The sequence below is a fragment of the Copadichromis virginalis genome, linkage group LG15, assembly GCF_057382275.1.
Source record: "Copadichromis virginalis isolate Kocher_CV1m ecotype Utaka linkage group LG15, C_Virginalis_male_GT1.1, whole genome shotgun sequence".
Classification (NCBI taxonomy): domain Eukaryota; kingdom Metazoa; phylum Chordata; class Actinopteri; order Cichliformes; family Cichlidae; genus Copadichromis; species Copadichromis virginalis.
Window position 1 is genome coordinate 22,105,721 of NC_140632.1, and position 21,688 is coordinate 22,127,408.

At 41.9% G+C, this 21,688-nt stretch overlaps 1 protein-coding gene across 1 annotated transcript; it reads right to left on the minus strand.

Annotated features, from left to right (window-relative positions):
• Positions 1 to 3,752: 3,752 nt before the first annotated feature.
• Positions 3,753 to 6,694, minus strand: LOC146692397 (uncharacterized). The gene is made up of 5 exons (XM_085433403.1): positions 6,667 to 6,694; positions 5,637 to 5,981; positions 5,224 to 5,502; positions 3,956 to 4,047; positions 3,753 to 3,866 (listed from the first exon to the last, which is right to left on the minus strand). The coding sequence occupies exons 1-5, from the start codon at positions 6,692 to 6,694 to the stop codon at positions 3,753 to 3,755; spliced, it is 858 nt and encodes a 285-aa protein (XP_085289529.1).
• Between the last annotated feature and the right edge of the window lie 14,994 nt (positions 6,695 to 21,688).

Here is a 21,688-nt window from a genome sequence, read left to right on the forward strand (position 1 = left end):
AGACAAGATGCGTCAGTGCTGTGACGCGTCTTGTCTGTCTCTGACAATTACTTTCTCCCCTACGTAACCAACACACAAATGATGAAATTAGCCAGCCGCTGCTGGTCTTTCTGGAATTGGAAACCCTACCTTAGCCTTGGGGAGTGAAAATATGAACATTACTTTTATTAATTTTTTTAATGCACAAAAGCAGAAGAGAATTATAGTAAAGTAGAAACTTCATCCAGAACAGAAGCAACAGCATTATGCTGCCAACACAACTTTGGCTCTTTGCAAGCTTCTGCACTGACAACATCCAAATGCAAAGCTAACCAGGAAAGCAGAGTGATGATAAAGCTGATTTTATACCCAGTCCCAGCAGCCAGACCCTGGACTTCAACCAAAGCAGTGATGAGGAGTCAGGCTTGCAGCCTTGTTTACCTCTTCATGTTTCTAAACTAAAATCACTGAAATGTTTTTATCTTTTCTTTGCATTGTTGCCTTTGTTTTATTCCTAAAATCTAAAACAAAGAGTGTATCTGTGCCCCCATTTGGATGGGTATTTGTGTTGGTGTGTGTAACCTATAAGTTCATGCTGTTAAATTGTGTTAATGTTACAATGCAAAACAAGTGGTGTAACAAATTTCAAAAGTAATGCACTGCAATACTTTTTTCTTTAAAGGAACAAGCAAAATGTGCAATACATGACTTTTCTTGAGTAAGGACCCAAGTAATGGTGATTAGACATTTTAAAAAAAGCTGTGAAGGCTGAAGTAAGGCGCTCTGGCAGCGATTGGGCCCAACAAAAATATCTAGCCCACAACATCAGAGAAAAACAACAGTAAGATGCAAGAGACAGGAAAAAAGAATAAAGATGGCAAGAAAAATATATCTATTTCCTGTGAGTAATGAGGTGTCACTTCCTCACGGTGACTTCAGTCTTTTTCTTCTGAACTCTAACATTTGTTGAATAACCTTTTTAATCTAACATAATGATAATATAATGATAAAACTGAGTGTATGCCAACCCCAGCCCAGCAACCAAATCCCGATCGTCCACAGGTAACAAATCAATCACTCGTATAACAGTGCAACATCCAGCTCTATCTGTACATGTTTCTACAGTAGAATTACTCTGCGTAGCTGTATTAGGATCGGGATCTGTGTGAGTTTGTGGGACTGTAGCCTTAATAATTGGTAGCTTAGATTATGTTACGGGTTATGTAAAAGTAATGTGATGAGAACTGTAACAAATTACTTTCTCTGGTGTTTAATTACATTACATTAATTTTTAGACAACAGTACTGTGTAATACATGAGTGACAAACCCGGCACTAGTCACTGACCTATGTTGACCAAAAAAAATAAAATTACCAACAAACTACACACCAAACTTTGACTTTTGACCAAAGAAAAATGTTAATGCCACAGCAGAAGCACAGGAAGTAGGTGCTATCTCCATTTGTCAGGGTATTTTTTCTTTACCCTCATACACCCACTCCACAGTGTGTCTACAAGGCTAATGTGTCCTCACAGAGTGGTGACTTTACCATTGTCCTTTTGTTTGGTCAATGATGGTGACGGATATTTTGAAAGAGAAAGACATTAAAAGGAAAATTAGTCTCAACACTGTAATCAATATCAATATAAAATCTCAGTCTGTTGTTCTAAAAACTTTAAGACACTTTAAGACACATTAAGATCTAAATATTCACTGATAGATGAACATGAGAGTCTGATACTTCCTGTCTTCCTGATATGAACTGCCTGCTGTTGTAATGACCAACATCCTGATCTATGACCTTGTTTATAAGACTCAGTAAGACTCAGAATGAATGATTTAGCCCATATTCAAAGAGTGCTACTGCTGTTTATCCCCTTAAAGAATTCAAGATCCAGACAACACCATCAGAATTATGCTGAACATCCTTTACACTTTAACAGGGCAACGTGGCTTCATCACCAACACTTGACAGTCAAAGATAAAAGTTGTCCTGTTGACGCTGTTGAGAACAAGGAAGAGAACTGTTACCAATAATAATATGACTGCTTCATGGATACTTAATATAAGGACCATTTTAAATACAATTTTGTGTCTCAGCTTTGGTTTAAAATGTAAAATTATTTCTGCTGTATATACAGCAAAATCTGCAGACAAATCAGTATAAGGAAATAACACAAATCCATTTGAATGTAAACGTACTTCTTACGCTCTCCAGGTCGCCTCTCTAATGACACATCTCTAAACCTTTTTTGTAAAGACATAAAAATACATCTGTTTCCTCTGAGTAATGAGGTGTCACTTCCTCACATTGACTTCAGTCTTTCTCTTCCAATCACCAATATTTGTTGAATTAGTTGAGATCACCTGTTTGTTACAATTTAGAGTTAAAAGTAAAAATTTATTTTTTATAGTTTGCCTATTCTAAGCTTGTGTACTTTAGTATTGTGTTATTGTGCTATTACATGTACTCCTGTGTGGTTAGTGACAGAACAGGAAGTTGGAGGTGTGAAGATTCTTAGTGAATTGTCAGGGACCAAGCAATAAGGCATAGAGGACACAGATGTTTAATTCAAAAATAGGCTTTTATTGACCCCAAAACATGAAAGATAATTAACAAAGCCAAATAATTAAACAAGCAGAATAATAAGAGAGACTGATTTCACTTTAATTGTGTTAAGCTTTACACTGATATAAACTTGCATTGTTGTGGTACTAATAATAATAAACAATAAAGACAAAAATGACAAAAACTCATTTAAGTAGCAGATGTGAAAATTATCAAATTATTTTTAACAGAAAAACTAAAATAACAAAGCAGCTCTTGTTCTCTTCTGCTTGCTTTCTTTTTTCTTTCTCAGCAGGTGATCCAGGTGATTGATATATGCATTTTTTTTTTCTCTGCCCGTTCTGTTGGTTTTTGTCTTTTGCCCTTCTCCCCCGTCCCTCTTCTCAGCTGTTTCTCTTTCCCTCTTTCTTTCTCCCCTTCTTTCCCCCAGTCAAGTCTGTCCCGTATTCAGTAAGTGAAAATAAAATAAACAATAAAAGGTGAATCAAATGGACCATTACGGCAAGGCTGGGATGGTCAGTTTGGTAAAGTAAATCCGTTGGGCATCTTTCTTTGTCTTTAGACAACAATTCTGATGGCAAAAGAGCCAAACGGGACAGGCCAAAAAAAAAAAAAAAAAAAAAAAAAAAAAAAGCAGCTAATTCTACAAGACCTACAATTCTACAAGGTTTGGGAAGCGCATCTGTAACCGGAAGGTCGCCGGTTCGATCCCTGGGCTCTCTGTCCTGATCGTTGTGTCCTTGGGCAAGACACTTTACCCTACCGCCTACTGGTGTTGGCCAGAGGGGCCGATGGCGCGATATGGCAGCCTCGCTTCTGTCAGTCTGCCCCCGGGCCGCTGTGGCTACACCGCTTGCCTCCACCAGCGAGTGAGTGAATGAATAGTGGCATTGTAAAGCGCTTTGGGTGCCTTGAAAAGCGCTATATAAATCCAATCCATTATTTTTGTATATGAACTACAAAACAATTCTTCAGAAATTATATCAAATAAAGACTGCATAAGCTAGCAATGAGATAAGATGAGCTGCATCATACCTTGTGCCCATGACCACAGACAACAAGTTTCAAGCAGTTACAAAGTTAGATTTCCTATTTTAGAGCATGCTTATAGCCCTGTTTACTCTAACCTGCATCTTAGTTGATGATCAGTCAGTCAAAATATGCAACATTTTAAACAACATCATACATGCAGTAAGTAATATCTTATTTCTTTGGTTTGTTTACAGTGGAGTAAAGGCTGCTGGGATCACAGAAAACTCCAGAAGTGGAGAAAGCTTTCACAGTGCTATAGGTCACAGTGTCACCGTCACCTAGAACCTAAAAGAAAACATGAAAGCTAAATTCCACATACCTTATAATTTAAAACAACACATACTGGTCATGATTTGGATAGAAATATACTTTACCTGGGCTTTCGTCTTACTCTTCCTGGTGAAGTTGATGGAAGCATAGGAAACACCAGGTTCAGTCTGCAATATTATGACAATCAGCTCATCAACTGTCAGCTTTCAAGTATTTGTCTTCATTCACACAGACACATTTCACACAGCACATACAGCAGTGAGTACTGGGCGTAGTATGTGACCTTTGCAGGGTTGAAGTTCTGCTCTGCACAAATACAGGACAGCGGAGTAAGAATCTCACAGTTTTCTTATTTATTTTTGGGCATCGGCTATTTTATATTATCCCCCATGAATCCTTTGTTGCTGCAACTACTTATTTCTACACTACATGTTATACTCACATTTACATAAAGTATTTTATTATTAGTGTTAAACTCACTGTGTTTTCTTCCCTTTGCCTTTTATTTCCTGAAAAGACAAGACAATCATGTTTAGCTTTCGTACTGAAAATCCACAGTTTCAGTTTTGTCTCATTTCTAAAGCAAACAAACAAAAACAAACATCTAACACATGGCAAAACCACAACAGTCAAAAGGAGACAATTACATATGTTACATTTATCATCATGATTTTGTTTCCGCACATCTTCAAATAGAAATCTCAATGATCAGTGAAACGTTTGCAGATGTGCAACACCTGTAAACAGCTGTCTGGAAACTGCCTTATACATGAAACTCTCAAAATGAAACATATTTCTACACACATTGAAAATACACAATTAACGTTTTTAATTTACCTTTCAATCTGTGATTGGTCTCACCTTTCATTGTCTTCTGTCTGATTATGATTACAGCAATCCCTGTGAGTGTTGCCAAACCCACAAGAACAACAATGAACCACCATGACCAACCTGGAAACAGAATAAAAATCAGCGCAGTCGCTGCCACTGTGAAATGAGCTGGATGTTGTAAGCCTTGTGAGACACACTGAATCAAATGAATTCTATTTCAGCTCTGACATTCGTATTTGTGGTTTTAGTCACTACCTCGTTTTTCTTTTCTTTTGTTTGGAAATGTTATGTAACTTCCATTTGATGTGGTTCTGTCCTCTAAAGTAGTCTCTCCACTTCTTATAGCTGACGTTGGCATAACTGTAGTTGTTGATTTTGTTGTTGCTGTTCTTTCATCTCCACCTGTACAATGAGAATATACACCATGTTGCTTAAGTAGTATTCTTTTTAACACTGCTGTTATATTTAAAGTCAGTTACATAAGATGAACATATATTTGTTGTAATTATGAATTTCAATTTTAGTTCAGCACCGTTCTCACCTGTTTTGTCACCCGAGGACTTCAAGGTAAAGGGAAACAGCTGTGCTGATTTAGTGTCTTTATTTGTCACATTACACTTCAATGACTCATAAATCGTCTGCTTAAAGGTAGATGATCTAAATGTGACAGTAGAACTGCATTCACCTGGTGATATCTCCATATCTGAGTTAGATATTTCCTCTTTACCCTGATACAGCCACTCCACTGTGTAACTACAGTTTTGATGTGGGAACACATTGCAGGACAAGATGAGTTTATCATTGTCCTTCTGTTCAGTCACTGGTGATAATGAAGATGAGAGAGAAAGACACCAAGAGAAAAAAAATGAACATTACTAATTATAATTAATGTAATGCTTCAGCAATTTTTTTAAAGACACTTTAAGTTAAAAACATTAAGATGTAAATACTTACTGTGAAGAAAAAATAAAAAAACCAAAGAGTCTGAGTGTTGGCTTCCTGATATGAACTGCCTGCAGGTGTAACAACCAACATCCTGATCTGTGACCTTCTTTATAACCAGAGCACAGCCTGCTGTAACATTCAGTCTGTCTGCTTCTTTCTGTCCATGTTCAAAAAGTGTTACAGTGTTTCTTTCAATGAAGTCATTGAAGAGCCACTCAATGTTGTCACAGTTATCCTGACCATGTTTCACATTTTCACAGGGTAAAGTAGCCTCATCATCAATTCTGACAATCAAAGATGAATGTTGCCCACTTGCTGCTGTTGAGAGAAAGAAAGAGAAATGTGACCAGCAAACTCAGAGTACGGCTGTGTTGTTCATACTTTGTCTAAATATAATCAGTATTTAGTTACAGTAATTAGTTACTGATTACTTTTTTCAAGTAACTTGACCAACACTGCTGAGGACCATTTTAAATAAACACCAGCTTTTGTCTCATCTTTGGTTTAAAATCTATGTCATTTGTATCCTTACCTGCAACCAAACAAATCAGTAAAAGCAGATTATCCATCTGAATCCATCTGACTGTAAACATTGTGCTTCTTCTTATTCTCTTGATCTAATGACACATCTCTGAAGATTCTCCTCAAAGATATCTAAAAATAAATCTGTTTCCTGTGAGTAATGACGTGTCACTTCCTTTTAGTGACTTCAATCATTTCTTCCAGTCAACAGCATTTGCTAAATTAGTTGCGATCATCTGTTTAATCTATCACAGTTTAAAGTTAAACATTAACACGTTATTATTATTGGATACATTTGTTTACTCTAATCCTGTGTAATTGAGAATTGTGTTATTATGGGGTTAGAAATGGCAGTTGTGGGGTTATTAATAAAAGAGGGAGTTGGAGGCTTGAACAGCGTAGTATTTTTAGAAAAAAAACATTAACATCGTGATGTTGTGGCACTGTGTGTCATGGTCTGGAGTCTGTGACTGCGTGTTTATGTTTTAGTTTATTTTTATTCTGTGGTTTTGGTTACCTTGGGTGTTTGTACTCTTCTGCTTCATGTTCCTATGTTCTGTGTCCCCCAGTCTGTGTTAGGTTGGTGTGTTATGTCATTACGTGTATGTGTTTCCTGTTTTACTTTGAAGGTCCGTGTCTGATCTCAGTGTGTCAATTTACTTTTCCCCTGTCTCGTCAGGTCGGATTACTCCCAGCTGTGCCCTCCTTTTGTGTCTCATTCCCTCGTTATCCTTCTGTGTATTTAAACCTCATGTCTGCCTTTGTTAGTTGCTGGTTTGTCTGTGTTGTTCCCCTTGGTCTCCCTGCGTCTCGCCGTACTGCCCTGCATCTTCATTCTGGTTTGTTTTATTAGTTTTGCCCAGTTTAGGTTTACCAGTTTCATGTTCACCCACCGCTTCTGTTTGTATCTTAGTGATGGGCAAATGAAGCATTGAAGCTTTTCATCCAATTGGTTCACCCCAGCGCAAAGCTTCTTGAAGCTTCATTTGCTCTAGTAGGACATCTACTGGAAAATGCAAAAATATTAGTTGGCATGAATTTGAAGAGTGTGGCCTTTTGCACACAGCCTGTAAATGTCAACAACAAAAGGAGTGTGTAAAACATGTATATTGTAGTGATGGCAGTATACTTTGTATATTTATACTGGCAGTATGGAAAATGATCATTTGGAAATGCTTAAAATGGAAATGATCATTTACTGTGAGGTGAGGTGTGGTTGGGGTGTGGACAGTGGTTGTGCTTTTGTAACGTTGAGGTATGGACAGCTACACACTGAGGCGTCAGTCCTGCCCATATTTTATTCAGTAAAAACTAAATTTTCACTGCTTTTATAACCTTTAGTGGGGAGAACATAGTTAGGATTTAATGATTTAACAAATCTTTTGAATCCTTTGTCCTCCACAATGCTAAATGGCTGGGAGTCCTCAATCACCATGCTAACCAGGTCTTCATCTATTTGAGATTGTTCTCCTGAGGAAAGACAATAAAGACAAAGCACAAATATAAATATCACACACGTAACTTATTACAGCTGTATAATATTGTTATATCATTTAGTAACATTACTGCATGCTATATTATCATGGCATTTGATGGCTCACCTGGTCTTGCTCCACATTCGGTGTTCCCCTTATTCTCATGCAAAGCTCTGTAGTGCCTAAGCATGGATGAGGTGTTGTTGTTATATCCCAGCTCCCTGGCACATAGCAAACACTTCACCTTGTACAAAAGTAAAGACAGCTTAACATTAATTGTACTGCACCATCAGTATTATGAAAATACATCTTCTGTAGAAATTTACATACCTTGTTGGGAGGAATAAGATCAAAATGTTCCCACACAGGGTGTAACGTGCGGTGGAGATGAAGCCAGCCGCGGAGGTGTGCAGGTGGATAGCGAATGAGCAACAGCTTCTGACTTTCCAAAAAGTACTCATTTATTTACAATATCAAAAATAAGTGCTACCTCTACCACACATTACTGAAGAGCACACTAGTCCGCGTACACACGGGAGCATCCATTACAGGAGGAGTGCGAAGAAGAACAAAAAGGGGGTGACACCAGTCGTGAGACAGGAGGCGCCGCCATGTGGTGATACACTGCATTACGATAGCAACTGTTACATAGTCCCCCCTGGTGAGAAAAAGGCTGTCCTCAGCCGTACACAGCTGAAAAAACACACACCACACCTAACAGTACCCTATACATAGAGGTTACAGCTAAGATTGGTGCACACACACAGGGCAAAAGACCATTTAAAAATGAAATTGGTGAAAATAAGACGAATATGTACAGTGGAAAATCAGTCTTCTTAGTTTTTTCACTTTTTCCTTTTTTTTGTTTTTAAAGTAAATGCCAAGAATGAACCTTAACGCACTAAAGAGCCATAAAACTGGATTAAGTAGAGCAAACAGAAACATCTACATATCATGACTCAAAGTAGCAATGCAACAAGACAGCATCAAACAGGTTTAACCAGAACATTTCACTTCAGATCAAGCCTGGTTGTGCGAAAATCATTAGTCCATCTTTTGTTGCTCCAGCCAGACGTAACTCTGGGGCAACGTCTGGGCCTGAGATTGTAATGTCCACCAGCAGCTGGGTGCTGGACAGATCTGGGTGAAACACTCTCTGGAACAGCGCCCACACCAGAAGAAGAGTCAATGTCCGGTAAATCAAAGGGGAATGGCTCAGAGCCAATGTCAGTGTCTGCAGGGGGGCCAGGGTGGGCCTGAGAGTCAGAGTTCAGACCCTCTGCGGTCTCTCTCTCAGCAGGCGATGAAACAGAATGTTCTTTGGAAGTGAGAGAGTCCCAGGTATGGAACGGTTGCATGTTCACAACATGATAAACACCTGCATCCACACCGGAGTCCACCCAAGTGAGCCTGTAATTAACATCACTGAGTCTCTGAGATACACACAATGGTCCCTGAAACAGTGGTGCAAGTTTAGCAGTAAAGTTAGACTGAGCATCTGACCTGGGGTGTGTCTTAACTCTCACAAGGTCACCAACACAAAACGTGGCATGTCGATGTCTCAAGTCATAGTAATGTTTTTGTCTGTCATGGCTATAGTCCAAAGCTGCTTTGACGTGGTCGTGAGCTTCCTGCAGGGAGGCTCTCAGAGTCTCAGGGTAAGGCACACCCGGTTCATCAACACCTGCTGTAGAAGGCTGAGTGATAAGGTCAAGCGGGGTGTCTAACTCACGACCATAAAGCATCATGGCAGGAGTCAAACCTGTACTGTCATGAGGGGCGGTGCGCAGAGCAAAGCAAATCTGAGGGAGAAACTTGTCCCATGATGTGTGCTTATCACCTACATAAGCGCGGATTGCAGTTTTCAGAGTCCGGTTGACGCGTTCAGTAGCATTTGTCTGAGGGTGATATGCCGTAGTGAGTCTGTGCACCGAGCCTAATGCAGAAACAACATGTTCAAAAAGCTCACTCACAAAAGGAGACCCTCTGTCAGAAATCAGGTAAGTGGGTGTACCATGTCTAGCAAAAATGTCAGTGACGAATTTACCAGCTGCTACCTGAGATGTAGCTTCTTTGACAGCACTGGCTTCAACCCATTTAGTCAAATAGTCAACAAACACGATCAAATAAGCATTACCAGTGGGGGTGCAGGGAAGTGGCCCAACAAAATCCACACCCACATACTCCCAGGGTTTCTGGGGGACAATGGGAACCATAAGACCGGCTGCTTTTTTCTGACTTGGCTTGGTGATTTGGCACACTGAGCATGAAATCACATAGCGTTTCACATCAGCTGCCATTTTGGGCCAGAAAAACCTAAAACGCAGTCTAGCCAATGTCTTAGAAACACCCAAGTGACCTGCTGTGGGGTGGTCATGGTAATAGTCCAGCAAGGTGCCTCTCATGGAAGTAGGGGCAAACAGTTTCAGCTCTTTCAAAGGGTGCAAAGCACATGTGGACTTGGGTTCCCTGTGATACAAAAGAGAGTCATACACAACATACTGTAACAAGGTGGCATTGTCCGAGCTGTTCAGAGAGTCTGCTTCAATGTCTCTGAGGAGTGGACCTGTGACGTGATCGTCTAACTGCAGCTGTCTCAATTGTGAACGGTCAGCCAGAATGACGGGGGGCAGAGTACGAATGTCCAGGCTGCCCATAACAGCATGATCTGGTAAAAGATCAGTCGGCCTGTCACAGGTCAGAGGCAAAGGGTTGCGTGACAGTGCGTCGGGAACTTTGTTTTGTGCACCAGGTTTGTGCACTATTGTGAAATCAAAGTCCTGCAAACGAAGTGACCAGCGGGCGAGTCGGCCCGTTGGGTTTTGACGAGACATGAGCCACCTGAGACTGTTGTGGTCAGTGAAGATAGTAACATGAACACCTTCAACATACGGGCGGAAGTGTTCCAGAGCCCATATCACAGCGAGGCACTCCTTCTCTGAAGTGCAGTAGGGGAGTTCAGCTTTGTGAAGGGAGCGACTAGCAAAAGCCACAACGTACTCACGACCCTTGTCATCCTTTTGCATCAACACTGCCCCAAGACCAATGTCACATGCATCGGCGTGAATGGAAAAGGGACGGTTGAAGTCTGGAAATGACAGGATCGGGGCTGATGTGACATGATCCTTCAAAGTGTCCATGGCCCTTCGACAGCTGTCGTCCCAGTGGAAAGCATTGTCCTTTCTGGTGATGGCGTGAAGAGGTTCGGCATGGCGGGCATAATTCTGAATGAAGCGTCGATAATAGCCAGTCAAGCCAAGGAACTGACGGACGTGTTTCACTGAGGTTGGGGTATCAAACTCCTTAACCGCCTTTACTTTGTCTGGATCGGGCTTAACACCTGATGATGTGATGCGGTACCCGAGAAAGGTGAATTCATCGAGGCAGAATTGGCACTTTTTGAGCTTCAATGACAAGCCAGCAGCCTGGAGTCTGCCCAGCACCTCCTCAAGATCCACTAAGTGCTGTTCAAAGGTAGGTGAGGCGATAACAATGTCATCCAGGTAGACTGCGCACGTTTTGTAAATGAGGCCAGCAAGCACAGAGTTCATGAGTCTCTGAAAAGTTGCAGGTGCGTTGCAGAGCCCAAAGGGCAGCACCCGAAACTGGAAGAGACCGCAGTGAGAGATGAAGGCAGTTTTAGGCTTCGAGTCCTCTGCTACAGCAACCTGCCAATAGCCTCGCGCTAAGTCCAATGTCGAGACAAACTTTCCTCTTGCCAGAAAGTCCAAAGACTCATCTACACGAGGCAGGGGATAAGAGTCTTTTCGGGTAACTTGGTTGAGCCCTCGAAAGTCCACACAAAACCTTGGTTCCGTGGCCGCTCTATTTACAATGACTACAGGAGCTGCCCAAGGGCTTGTGGAAGGTTCAATGATGTTGTCCTTCAACATTTGTTGTACTTGTTCTTCAATCACACGTTTCTTAGCAGGTGACGTGCGATAGGGTGGGAGATTGACAGGTGTTGCATTGCCAGTCTCTATGGCGTGCTCAGTGAGAGCCGTTCGACCAAGTTGACCATCAAACAAGGAGCTAAACTTGCTGAGCAGATTGAGTAAAGCATCCTTGTTGTTCTCTGAGAGACTTGCTTCAGACAGTTTGGCTGTTAAGTCTGAGCGAACCAAGTCCAAAGACATCAGTGTTCCAGGTGAATGTGAGTAATCATTTTGAAGGTCCTCTTCATCGTCTGCGAGTGGGCAGGGGATGTCCTCAATGTAGACGGTTCTAGTGGGAATGTGAATAGAAACAGAAGCTCTTGCCATAAAATCCATTCCCAGAATGAAAGGAGAGGACAAATCTGGTATTATTGCAAAACGCTGGTAAAAGTTCTTGTTCATGAATCCAATATTGAGCCAAATAACACCGTCAGGGATACAGGGAGCATTATTGGCAAGGTTAACTGCAGGACCATTCCACTCACTTGTGTTTCTAGGGTGAGAGTCATTTACTTGAATGAGATCTGTTCGTACAGCCGAGAGGGAAGCACCCGTGTCGAGGGTAGCATCCACAGATGAAGCATTGAAGTTCACTTTCGTTCTTAGTGGGGTATTCCAGTGGACTTGTGAAAAATTGTCTTCCAAGTGTCCAAGACTGTGTCCACCCTGTAGTGAATCGGGCGTGTGAGGCTCCGTTAGTAACTGGGGGAAGGTTGGCCTCTGTGAAATGTCCTCCCCCCCCTGTAGTTTCCCGACTGCCTGTATTGTGGCTGGGATGTGGTGCTGCTTAATTCCACCTTTTCATGGCCAGGGTCAGAGGGGCCAGATGCCGGCAATGGCTGGACTGGGCCATGCCTAGCGGTGTTCGAGGCTCGTTGTGGCAAATGAGGTTGGGTGTTACAGTTTGGGCAGGTGCGTGTGGTGAACCCTGGCTGAGAGCATTTGAAGCAGTAAGGTGCAGGCTTATAGTTGTCTTTGCTACATAAAGCAGGCTGTGGTCTTTGTGGTCCAAGCACTGAGTGAAGCTCATGAGCACGTAGCAGCAGGTCCATTACAGAAGTGACATTAGCGCCATACAGGGCAACTCTGTATTTTTCAAGAGCATGTTTACTAATTAGGTCGATTCTGTCTTTTTCAGGTGGAGGACTCTTCAGTTTGTCAAACTCACTCAACATGTGGGCAACAAAGGTTGGGAGTGGTTCGTCCTGAGCCTGAACACGATCTAAAATTCCTCTCAGGATGCGTTCTTGGTTGTCGGAGGGCAGAAAAACTGTCTTAAACAGTTGACAGAATTGAGCCCATGATGTGATGTGGGAGCTCAATGCCTTGAACCATTTCCCGGGCTCTTTTGCAAGAAAGTGTGGCAGTTCGTTTAGCAATTGCCCATCGGTTAGGTTCAATGAGGCTTTGTATGTGCCAACTGTATTTAACCAGTCCTCAGGTTGCAGTTTGCCGTCCCCAGCATACACAGGAGGCTCCAGTTTTGCGTGATGTAAAGCTGCCGCAATCACTCTGGAAGTGCTGCTGAGCTCAAGTGAGTGAGATGGGAGAAAAGGATTTGTAGGTTGAAATGGGTTGCTGGGCAGGAACGGATTGGTACTGTTGGTGGGTTCAGTTTTGTCTCTCGCAGGAACATGAGGTGTCGATGTGGCCATTGGGAAAACAGGAGACTGTGGGACTGCAGGAGGGGGAGAGCTCCCCATTGTGAGTTGGTCCCACTGCCTTAGTAAACTCTGCTGTATGTTCAGTGAGTCACGTAAACAATCACTAAGCTTATTCACCTCAGTTCTTAACTCCACCACTTGTTGGCTAAGGCTAGGAGTCACATTTTCAACTATCTGGCACATAGGTAACGAGGTAAGTTCCATGTCTGAGTCAGAGTCGTCTGGGCAGTGTGCCATTGTGATTTCAAAAAAATTAAGCCGCTCCAGGGCACAGTGTAGTTATTGATATAGTAGTAAAAGAGTCAGATCAGACTAGAAAGACAAAAATGCAAAGATTAATTTTAAATCGTTTCGTTATACTGAGCCGAAGACCAGCACCAACGGTTGTAGTCGGCCAAGTTCTCACTTACATGTGCTACAGTCAGTCTCAGCAGAGGGAAAGAGGAATGGAAAGCCAGCAGAAATGTTCATGTCCAGGCTCTCCACAGAAGAATTAATCCTTAGAAGACGAAACCAACAGCACGTCCAAATAACAAATCCACGGAGTCCATTCGCGTCGCGGAGTCAGCTTCTCTCTTTTTCTTTCTCCCAAGCAGAGCAGCGGCACACCGCGGTATCCAGAAATTAGTCGGGTCCCACCTGAGCTGAGGCTGCGGCCATGGCTGGAGAAAACGTCCGAGCGTCCGCAAAACTTGGGGGATTTCCGAGACAGTTCACGTGCTAGAAGAGAAGAATCCTCGGCGGGATGCAAAAATCGTCTGAAGTCCAAGGGGAAAAAGTTCGGGCGCCAGTTGTAACGTGCGGTGGAGATGAAGCCAGCCGCGGAGGTGTGCAGGTGGATAGCGAATGAGCAACAGCTTCTGACTTTCCAAAAAGTACTCATTTATTTACAATATCAAAAATAAGTGCTACCTCTACCACACATTACTGAAGAGCACACTAGTCCGCGTACACACGGGAGCATCCATTACAGGAGGAGTGCGAAGAAGAACAAAAAGGGGGTGACACCAGTCGTGAGACAGGAGGCGCCGCCATGTGGTGATACACTGCATTACGATAGCAACTGTTACAAGGGGAGGACATCCTCCTCTTCTTAGCTGGCTCCATTCTCTCCTGACTTTCTCTCCTCACTCTCATAAACCTCCAAACTGTCTCCAAACTCTCACTAACCGCAACTCTCCATCAAACACCCACATTTTGAATGAAGTCTGAGGGGTTTGTATCGCTGTCATAGCTCGCGGCAAAGTTCGAACCACTTCATGAACCAGTCACATGGTACAGCCGGGCAGCGAGGCTTCAGACGTCATCATTTTCAGCTCCTCCCATAAATGAAGCAAGCCTCGATACACGCATCGCGGAAACGCCCCCTCCATTACTCGACACAAGCTTCGAAGCCTCGATACAGAACGTCACATCACTATTGTATCTACTCCTGTTCAATAAATACTCACCTGCACCAGAGCTGCCGCATTTATGGAAACAGAATATGGAAACAAGTTTGTTTCTGTCGATATTAAACTATTCATAATGAGGCACTTGAGACAATTGATGTTTGTTTTTCTTTACTTAAAATTTTATTTTTGAGGTTCATGTTGGGATTCTCTTCAACTCTCTGTGAATGGTACTCATGGCTATTGATCAGTGGGTTTTGGTCAGTGGTTGTTGATCAATGGTCATGAGAATTTGCATAATTAAGATTAAGGAACTGACCTCCCAGCCCATTGTTGTCATGGTCCCCGTGTCTGCCCGGCTGACTCAGGTTGGCTACATATGTTTCTTGTTTACATGTACCTCTCTCACGCTTGCCGTGTCTTGCTAGGGCAAAGCTCATTGCGGGCTCCTGCCCCTGGCCCTCGCACCTGAAGTTAATCACACACCTGTGGCTCATCACCTAAACTCATCCACTACTTAAGGCAGTGGCTGGAAACATCTCGTCGCTGGACTATTGAGTAACCTCGGTAGTAAGCTCCGGAGTACTAGTCTCTTGTTGCCTTTTTGTATCGCTGACCCTTTGGATTAATCACTTGTTGTCTGTAAACAGGAATTCCGTTTCCCTGGAACCCTTGGTGTGCGGGCTGCTGGTGTGCTGTGTTTTTTGTGAAGTCCCTCGTGTGTGAAGAGCTCCTTTCCCGGATTTCCCTGTGCCCTGGATTTCCCCCGCCCTCTCACTTGTATATATTTGCACCTGGTGTTGTATAGTAATAAACGGAACTGTATTCTAGCTGCCTTGTCTGCACTTGAGTCCATCCCACTTCGTGACAATTGTTCCTTCAGTGGGCTGGTTTCAGTCACTATGCAAATTTACTGTTTATAAGATTTGGGGAAACCTGCAGTCAGCTGAGACTGAAGAAGTCACTTGGATGAGTGACGAAACGTTTCTCCCACAAAACGCTACGTCCAGATGAGCAGAATCAAGTTTTGGAGATTTACTTTCCTGCATGATTGAGAATGCATCAAGACCTGTTATCAACCATTTCATAACAACAGAAACATGTTTATATGTTCAAAAAGGGGGACCTAGTGCTAGAGCAGCTTTCATCAGAGTGTTAACACTCAATTTCTTGGCAATTTCTGACAAGAAATGCACTCTAGAAATTGACAGCCACATTAGGGCCATCTTATATCTTCACTAGTAACTTAACATCTCCAACTTTGTCTTACGTCATTTACCAGACCACTGCAAATGTTTGTGTTTAACCCTAAATTGTGATACATTAAATGGATTATTTCAACTAATTCAACAAATGTTGGAAACAGAAGCAAAGTGACACCTCCTTACTCATGCAACACAGATATATCTTTAGATGAAATTTCAGACATGCGTCATTAGAGTAGAGACTGAACCCACATAGCAAAATTGGTATGGCCCATTGATGACCCTTTGGTGGCCCAGACCTGGTTTGCCAGATGTGGCCCACACATGGGCCAGCACAAGGCCAGTTGCAGACACACTGGTGGTCTTGTGCTGGTCCATGTGTGGGCTCTGGCCCCAGATGTCAGCCTAATGTGTACCTTACTCAAGCCATGAAATAACAACATGTGCCGGAACATAACTGTGCAAAAGCACCATGACAAAACTCTGTTCAGACACTGAATGGACTGATTCTTATATAGGACTTTTCTACTCTCCCGGATTACTCAAAGTACCATATGCCACACTCACCCAATTACACACTTTCTACAAACCGAGTGCTTCCTAACTACATTCATACACATTCACACTCTTCACATGCAGACTGGAGGAGCCAGGGATCGAATCACTTACCTTCCAATCAGTAGGGGACCTGCTCTACTTCCTGAGCTACAACCACCCAGCCTTAACTGTAAGTAAACCCTCACTAGGTTTTGGATAAAGTGTACACTCACAAACCTGTCAAACCTGCGTTTGAAACGCTGGCTGCAATATTTGTTGCAATACTATATGTTCCCATGTTCCTATGTTCCTAAAATAGGAACATAGGAACATAAATAGTGCCATCATTGCCAGACCTGGCCCATATCTGGTTAACATACACCCTACCATCACACCAGTCAGCCAGAAGTGCCAGCTTTATTAGCACTTTTAATTCTTATCCCTACTTTTATTTTTTCATGTCTATTTAAGTGCTATTTATGACACTATTTAAGTGCTATTTATGACACTATGTTTGCACTGAAGCACCGCAGCAATTTCCTAATGTTGTAAACCTGCTCAACATTTGGCAATAAACCCCTTTCTGATTCTGATTCTGATTGATGCCGGATCCAGGGAAGACCTGTTTTCTATGAGCCTGGGCCACATAAACCAAACCATAATCGGGCCAGATATTGCATGCCATCACATAAACAGTGCCATCTACGCCAGGCCTGGCCTATATCTGGATGACGTACCGCTTACCATGCCAGAAGTCAGCCAGCAGTGCCGGCTTGACACCAGATATGGGCCAGACCTGTCTGCTATGTGGGAAAGAGAGAATGCACTATCATCACATTCCGGTGAATCCAGTGTATTTATTTCTTTATATATTTTTCCATTTAATGATTTTGAAAATTACACGTAATGGTAAATGGCCTGTATTTATATAGCGCTTTACTAGTCCCTAAGGACCCCAAAGCGCTCTACATATCCAGTCATTCACCCATTCACACACTGGTGATGGCAAGCTACATTGTAGCCGCAGCCGCCCTGGGGCGCACTGACAGAGGCGAGGCTGCCGGACACTGGCGCCACCGGGCCCTCTGACCACCACCAGTAGGCAACGGGTGAAGTGTCTTGCCCAAGGACACAACAACCGAGACTGTCCAAGCCGGGGCTCGAACCGGCAACCTTCCGATTACAAGGCAAACTCCCAACTCTTGAGCCACGATCGCCCGTAATGAGAGATACAGCACACATTATTTTAAAATTTCAACCAAATATGAGACACAAACTGGTAAAAACGTAATTAATTTGCTGGTAAAATATCTCTTTCATTTTTGACAACAGCAGCATCTGGGAAACAGTCTTTTTTCACTGTTTAGAGATGGTGATGAAGACTCTTTGCAGCGTGATGATTGCTCAGCATAACTGCAACAGTATTATATGGCTCTTCACTGAGTTTAGAAATAGTACCACTCTTTGGACATGGGCAGACTGACAAAGGAGCTGAAACTAAATCAGACAGACAGTGTGTTAAAGCAAACTGTGGTCTGGTTACAAAGAAGGTTACACATCAAGATGTTTGTCAGGACAACTACAGACAGTTCATGTCAGGAAGACAACAAGAAACAGACTCCCATGTACATCTTTCTATTGTTTACATCTTAATGTTGTCACCTCAAAATCAAACATGAAAAGTCTACTTTAAATGTGCAGCTAATAAACTTTAAAATTTGAAAAAGAATAAATAAAATAAAAATTAAGAGCTTAAATATACAATACAATCTGATAACAATACAGCTGCTGCAGAAAAATCAGCAGTGTCACTGTGCATAAGAAGAAAAGTACTGTACAGTAGTTTACTCCTAAAAACACTGTATGGCTAAAACTAGAAAATACCTGTGGCAAGTGTAGCTTATGTGAAGCCAGGAAGGAAATCCATGAAAAATGCAGAGATTTTAAGTCAACAGAATTCTTGGTATTACAGCTCTATCATTAAGACAAGGGGGGATCTGAGGAATTACAATTGTTATTGCATAAACTTAATTTTTAGATGTGCATATGACAGCTGTGGTAGTGTTTAAGAGTGTGAGAGTAAAGAATATTTAAAAAAAAAATACAATTCAAATGTAGACTTTATGAAAATTTGATGAAAGGTAAGTACAAATGGGTGTATTGTTTTAGAATGATATATTAATTACTTGCTCTGTTTGTGTTTTCTTTTCCAATGCTGCCTGTCTTTTTGTACAAGAACACTGAATGTTCTTGAATAAAAATATCTATTTTGGACTTGTTCCCAGTTTTCTGTGCCCTGCGTCTGGGTCCTCACCCCTGTGAAACTGCTAAAAATACTTCAGAAAATGAAATGAGAGAGTCAATGCCTGCTTCAGAACCTTGTCTGGTAAATATTAAAACACAATTACAGTCAATGAGACTTGATTCAATCCTTCAGTTTTACAACACTCCACAGTCACAGACATTTCAAGCATTCAAACTGTCATCTTTATAATCAAAACATCTAAATAAGAGCAGAACAACTCAGAGTTCAACCTCAGGGCAGCTCTAGAGGAACAGATGGACTTCAGTGTCTCGCTCAAGGGAGCAGGGGTGAGAGTTATTTCAGCAGGGTAAAGCATCATTTACCTAAATGTCCAAATGTCTCACTTAAATTAAAATCTACTTTTCTCACTGTTAGACCAATGCAGTTACATCTGTTAAAGCAAGGAAGTCAAATATAATTAAATTATTGAGATATTCTCAAAATTAAGAAAGAATCTGATCACAGTTTTCTATCCATTTCCTGTCCTGTTAGTGTTTGGGATTTTTTTGTTTGTTTGTTTTCTAGTATAATTTATGGTATTCTGGGGTATGTCACACTAGTAAAGCATCCACTTCTTGAGAGAATTGTTCTGTATATGCTTACAAATGCAACATTCAGCACTTGAAATTAAAAATACTTGTGTGTCTCAATTTATGTTTATAGAACGGACAATATACATACACTACAAAAAACCCAAGAAAATCACATCTAATTTTTTTTTTTGACAAATAATGTCTACCTGAATCCTTGGAATGATGGGAAATACAAGATTTTAAGGCAGTTTCACCACTGATCTCAAAGTTGTGGCGCGAGCAAATAACAACTTTCTGTGTCAAGCTGATTCGACTTGCATGTCAAAAAGCTCTACTGTAACTGCAATTTGGCCCTACTCTCTTCAAATCACAGTGTGCATACTGTGTCAAAAGCTGTGGATGAAGTCGTGTTTCACATTTTGATCACTGATAAAAAGGTGTCACAGGTTTTCACTGGATGCACCTGTAGATGAAGGAGGAAATTAATAGGAAACTCGAGATTTTGATTTAACAGCTCCATCATCCTTTTTTTTTGTTTGTTTGTTTTACAGATCTCGTCAAAGAAGCAGATCCAATGTGAACTATATCTGTTTCCTCCAGAATATTATCCAGAGTATTTGGATGATCTATCTTTAAAGTCATGTTGCTATTGCAGAATGTGTTTTTCATTGTTTCATAGCAACACTTGCACCAGTGGTTACTGTGTTTTGTGTTTATGTTAACAGAGAGCTGCAAAAGTAAATTCAAATAGTGTCCCGTGAGAAATAACACAAATGCTCATCTTAAATTTACTTTCCTCCATAAAAGTAACAAAGTGTCACTGACTGGTGATTTAACCCAGTATTCCTGTATCATAACTTTTAGTTTCTTTTTCTGGACCCCCTTATATAACACAATTGTAGAGTAACACATTCTAAAAATCTCTGTTTCCCCATCTTCTATCACTTAGTTAAACAAATTGTAGTCCTTTTATTTTTAACAACGTAACAGCAATTAGCTACAAGCTAATTCTTTCTTGTTTTTCTTTTCTTTCTGTATTGTGCTGTATTATTCTCTTCTTGGTGTTATTTTTGCTCAATTAAATTACCTGAACTGGACCTTGCTTTTAATATTTAAACATTAAGCAAAATCATCATCCTTTAAAAGCCAAATGAAGCCACGAGGGCTAACAGTGATGCACAGCTGCCTATTTTTTTGTTGGCAAGTAGTTGCAGACTATTAGTGTAGTTATATTAATAAAATACTGTTGTACTTATTAATGTGTTTATTCCTTGCCCATATTGCACTTGGCAAGCTGAACAACTTGAGCAAGGGTCCAAACAGAGTCAGGAGTCCCACACTTTTAAAATAAATTATATCTCCTAAAAACAATCAGGTTGTCCTTGTGTAGCTTTCATACACATGAAATGCAATATGAGAGCCTTTTAGGTTGATCAGAGACAGAAGCCGCTTCAGAGCTGAGCCTCTGCTTCACCAATGACATATAGTTAATGTGGATATCTGTGCCAAAGGTTTCAGACAGACGCCATCCGTAGGTGTTTATTTTAAGATTAGTGCATTCCCAGGCCCCATTTGGCTCAAGACCAAATGTACTAACCACAGACAAAAAAAACCTGCTACTGTTTCCATCTTTGCTAAAGTTTATGTGTGTTTACACTACGTGTCTGCCAAGGAGACTTAATAAAAAAAGTTTTACTGATGCAGTTTTCTGGTTGAATATTCTCTGCTCACTGTCTCCTAATGCTTTATTCATTTTATGTGGGTTTCAGTAAACTGAATTAAAAAACTTGGATGGGTGGGTTCAGGTGGTGAATGGCTGGGACTGGTTAGCCACCACCATTTTGTCCGTCTGTATCTGGAAGTCCCACAGGATCTTAGCTCGGTCATTCTCCATCACCCTTCGGGGCATCTCCCATTTTGACCTCGGGACTTCCCGGTTATACTCGGCACAGATGTTCCTGTACACTATGCCGGCCACTTGATTATGGCGTTCCATGTATGCCTTGCCTGCTAGCATCTTGCACCCTGCTGTTATGTGCTGGATTGTCTCTGGAGCATCTTTACACAGCCTGCACCTGGGGTCTTGCCTGGTGTGATAGACCCCAGCCTCTATGGATCTTGTGCTCAGAGCTTGTTCCTGTGCTGCCATGATTAGTGCCTCTGTGCTGTCTTTCAGTCCAGCTTTGTCCAGCCACTGGTAGGATTTCTGGATATCAGCCACCTCCTCTATCTGTCGGTGGTACATACCGTGCAGGGGCCTGTCCTTCCATGATGGTTCCTCGTCTCCCTCCTCTTTCTTGGGTTTCTGCTGCCTGAGGTATTCACTGAGCACTCGGTCAGTTGGGGCCATCTTCCCAATGTATTCTTGGATGTTCCTTGTCTCATCCTGGACTGTGGTGCTGACACTCACCAGTCCCCGGCCCCCTTCCTTCCGCTTAGCGTACAGCCTCAGGGTGCTGGACTTGGGGTGAAACCCTCCATGCATGGTAAGGAG

Coding starts and splice junctions, on each gene's coding strand:
- LOC146692397 (XM_085433403.1), bottom strand. CDS start 6,694: ATGAAGCAGAAGAGTACAAACACCCAAG. Junction 5,982..6,666: donor GAAGAGTACAAACACCCAAG/GTAACCAAAACC, acceptor CCGTACTCTGAG/TTTGCTGGTCACATTTCTCT. Junction 5,503..5,636: donor TTTTTTATTTTTTCTTCACA/GTAAGTATTTAC, acceptor CATTATCACCAG/TGACTGAACAGAAGGACAAT.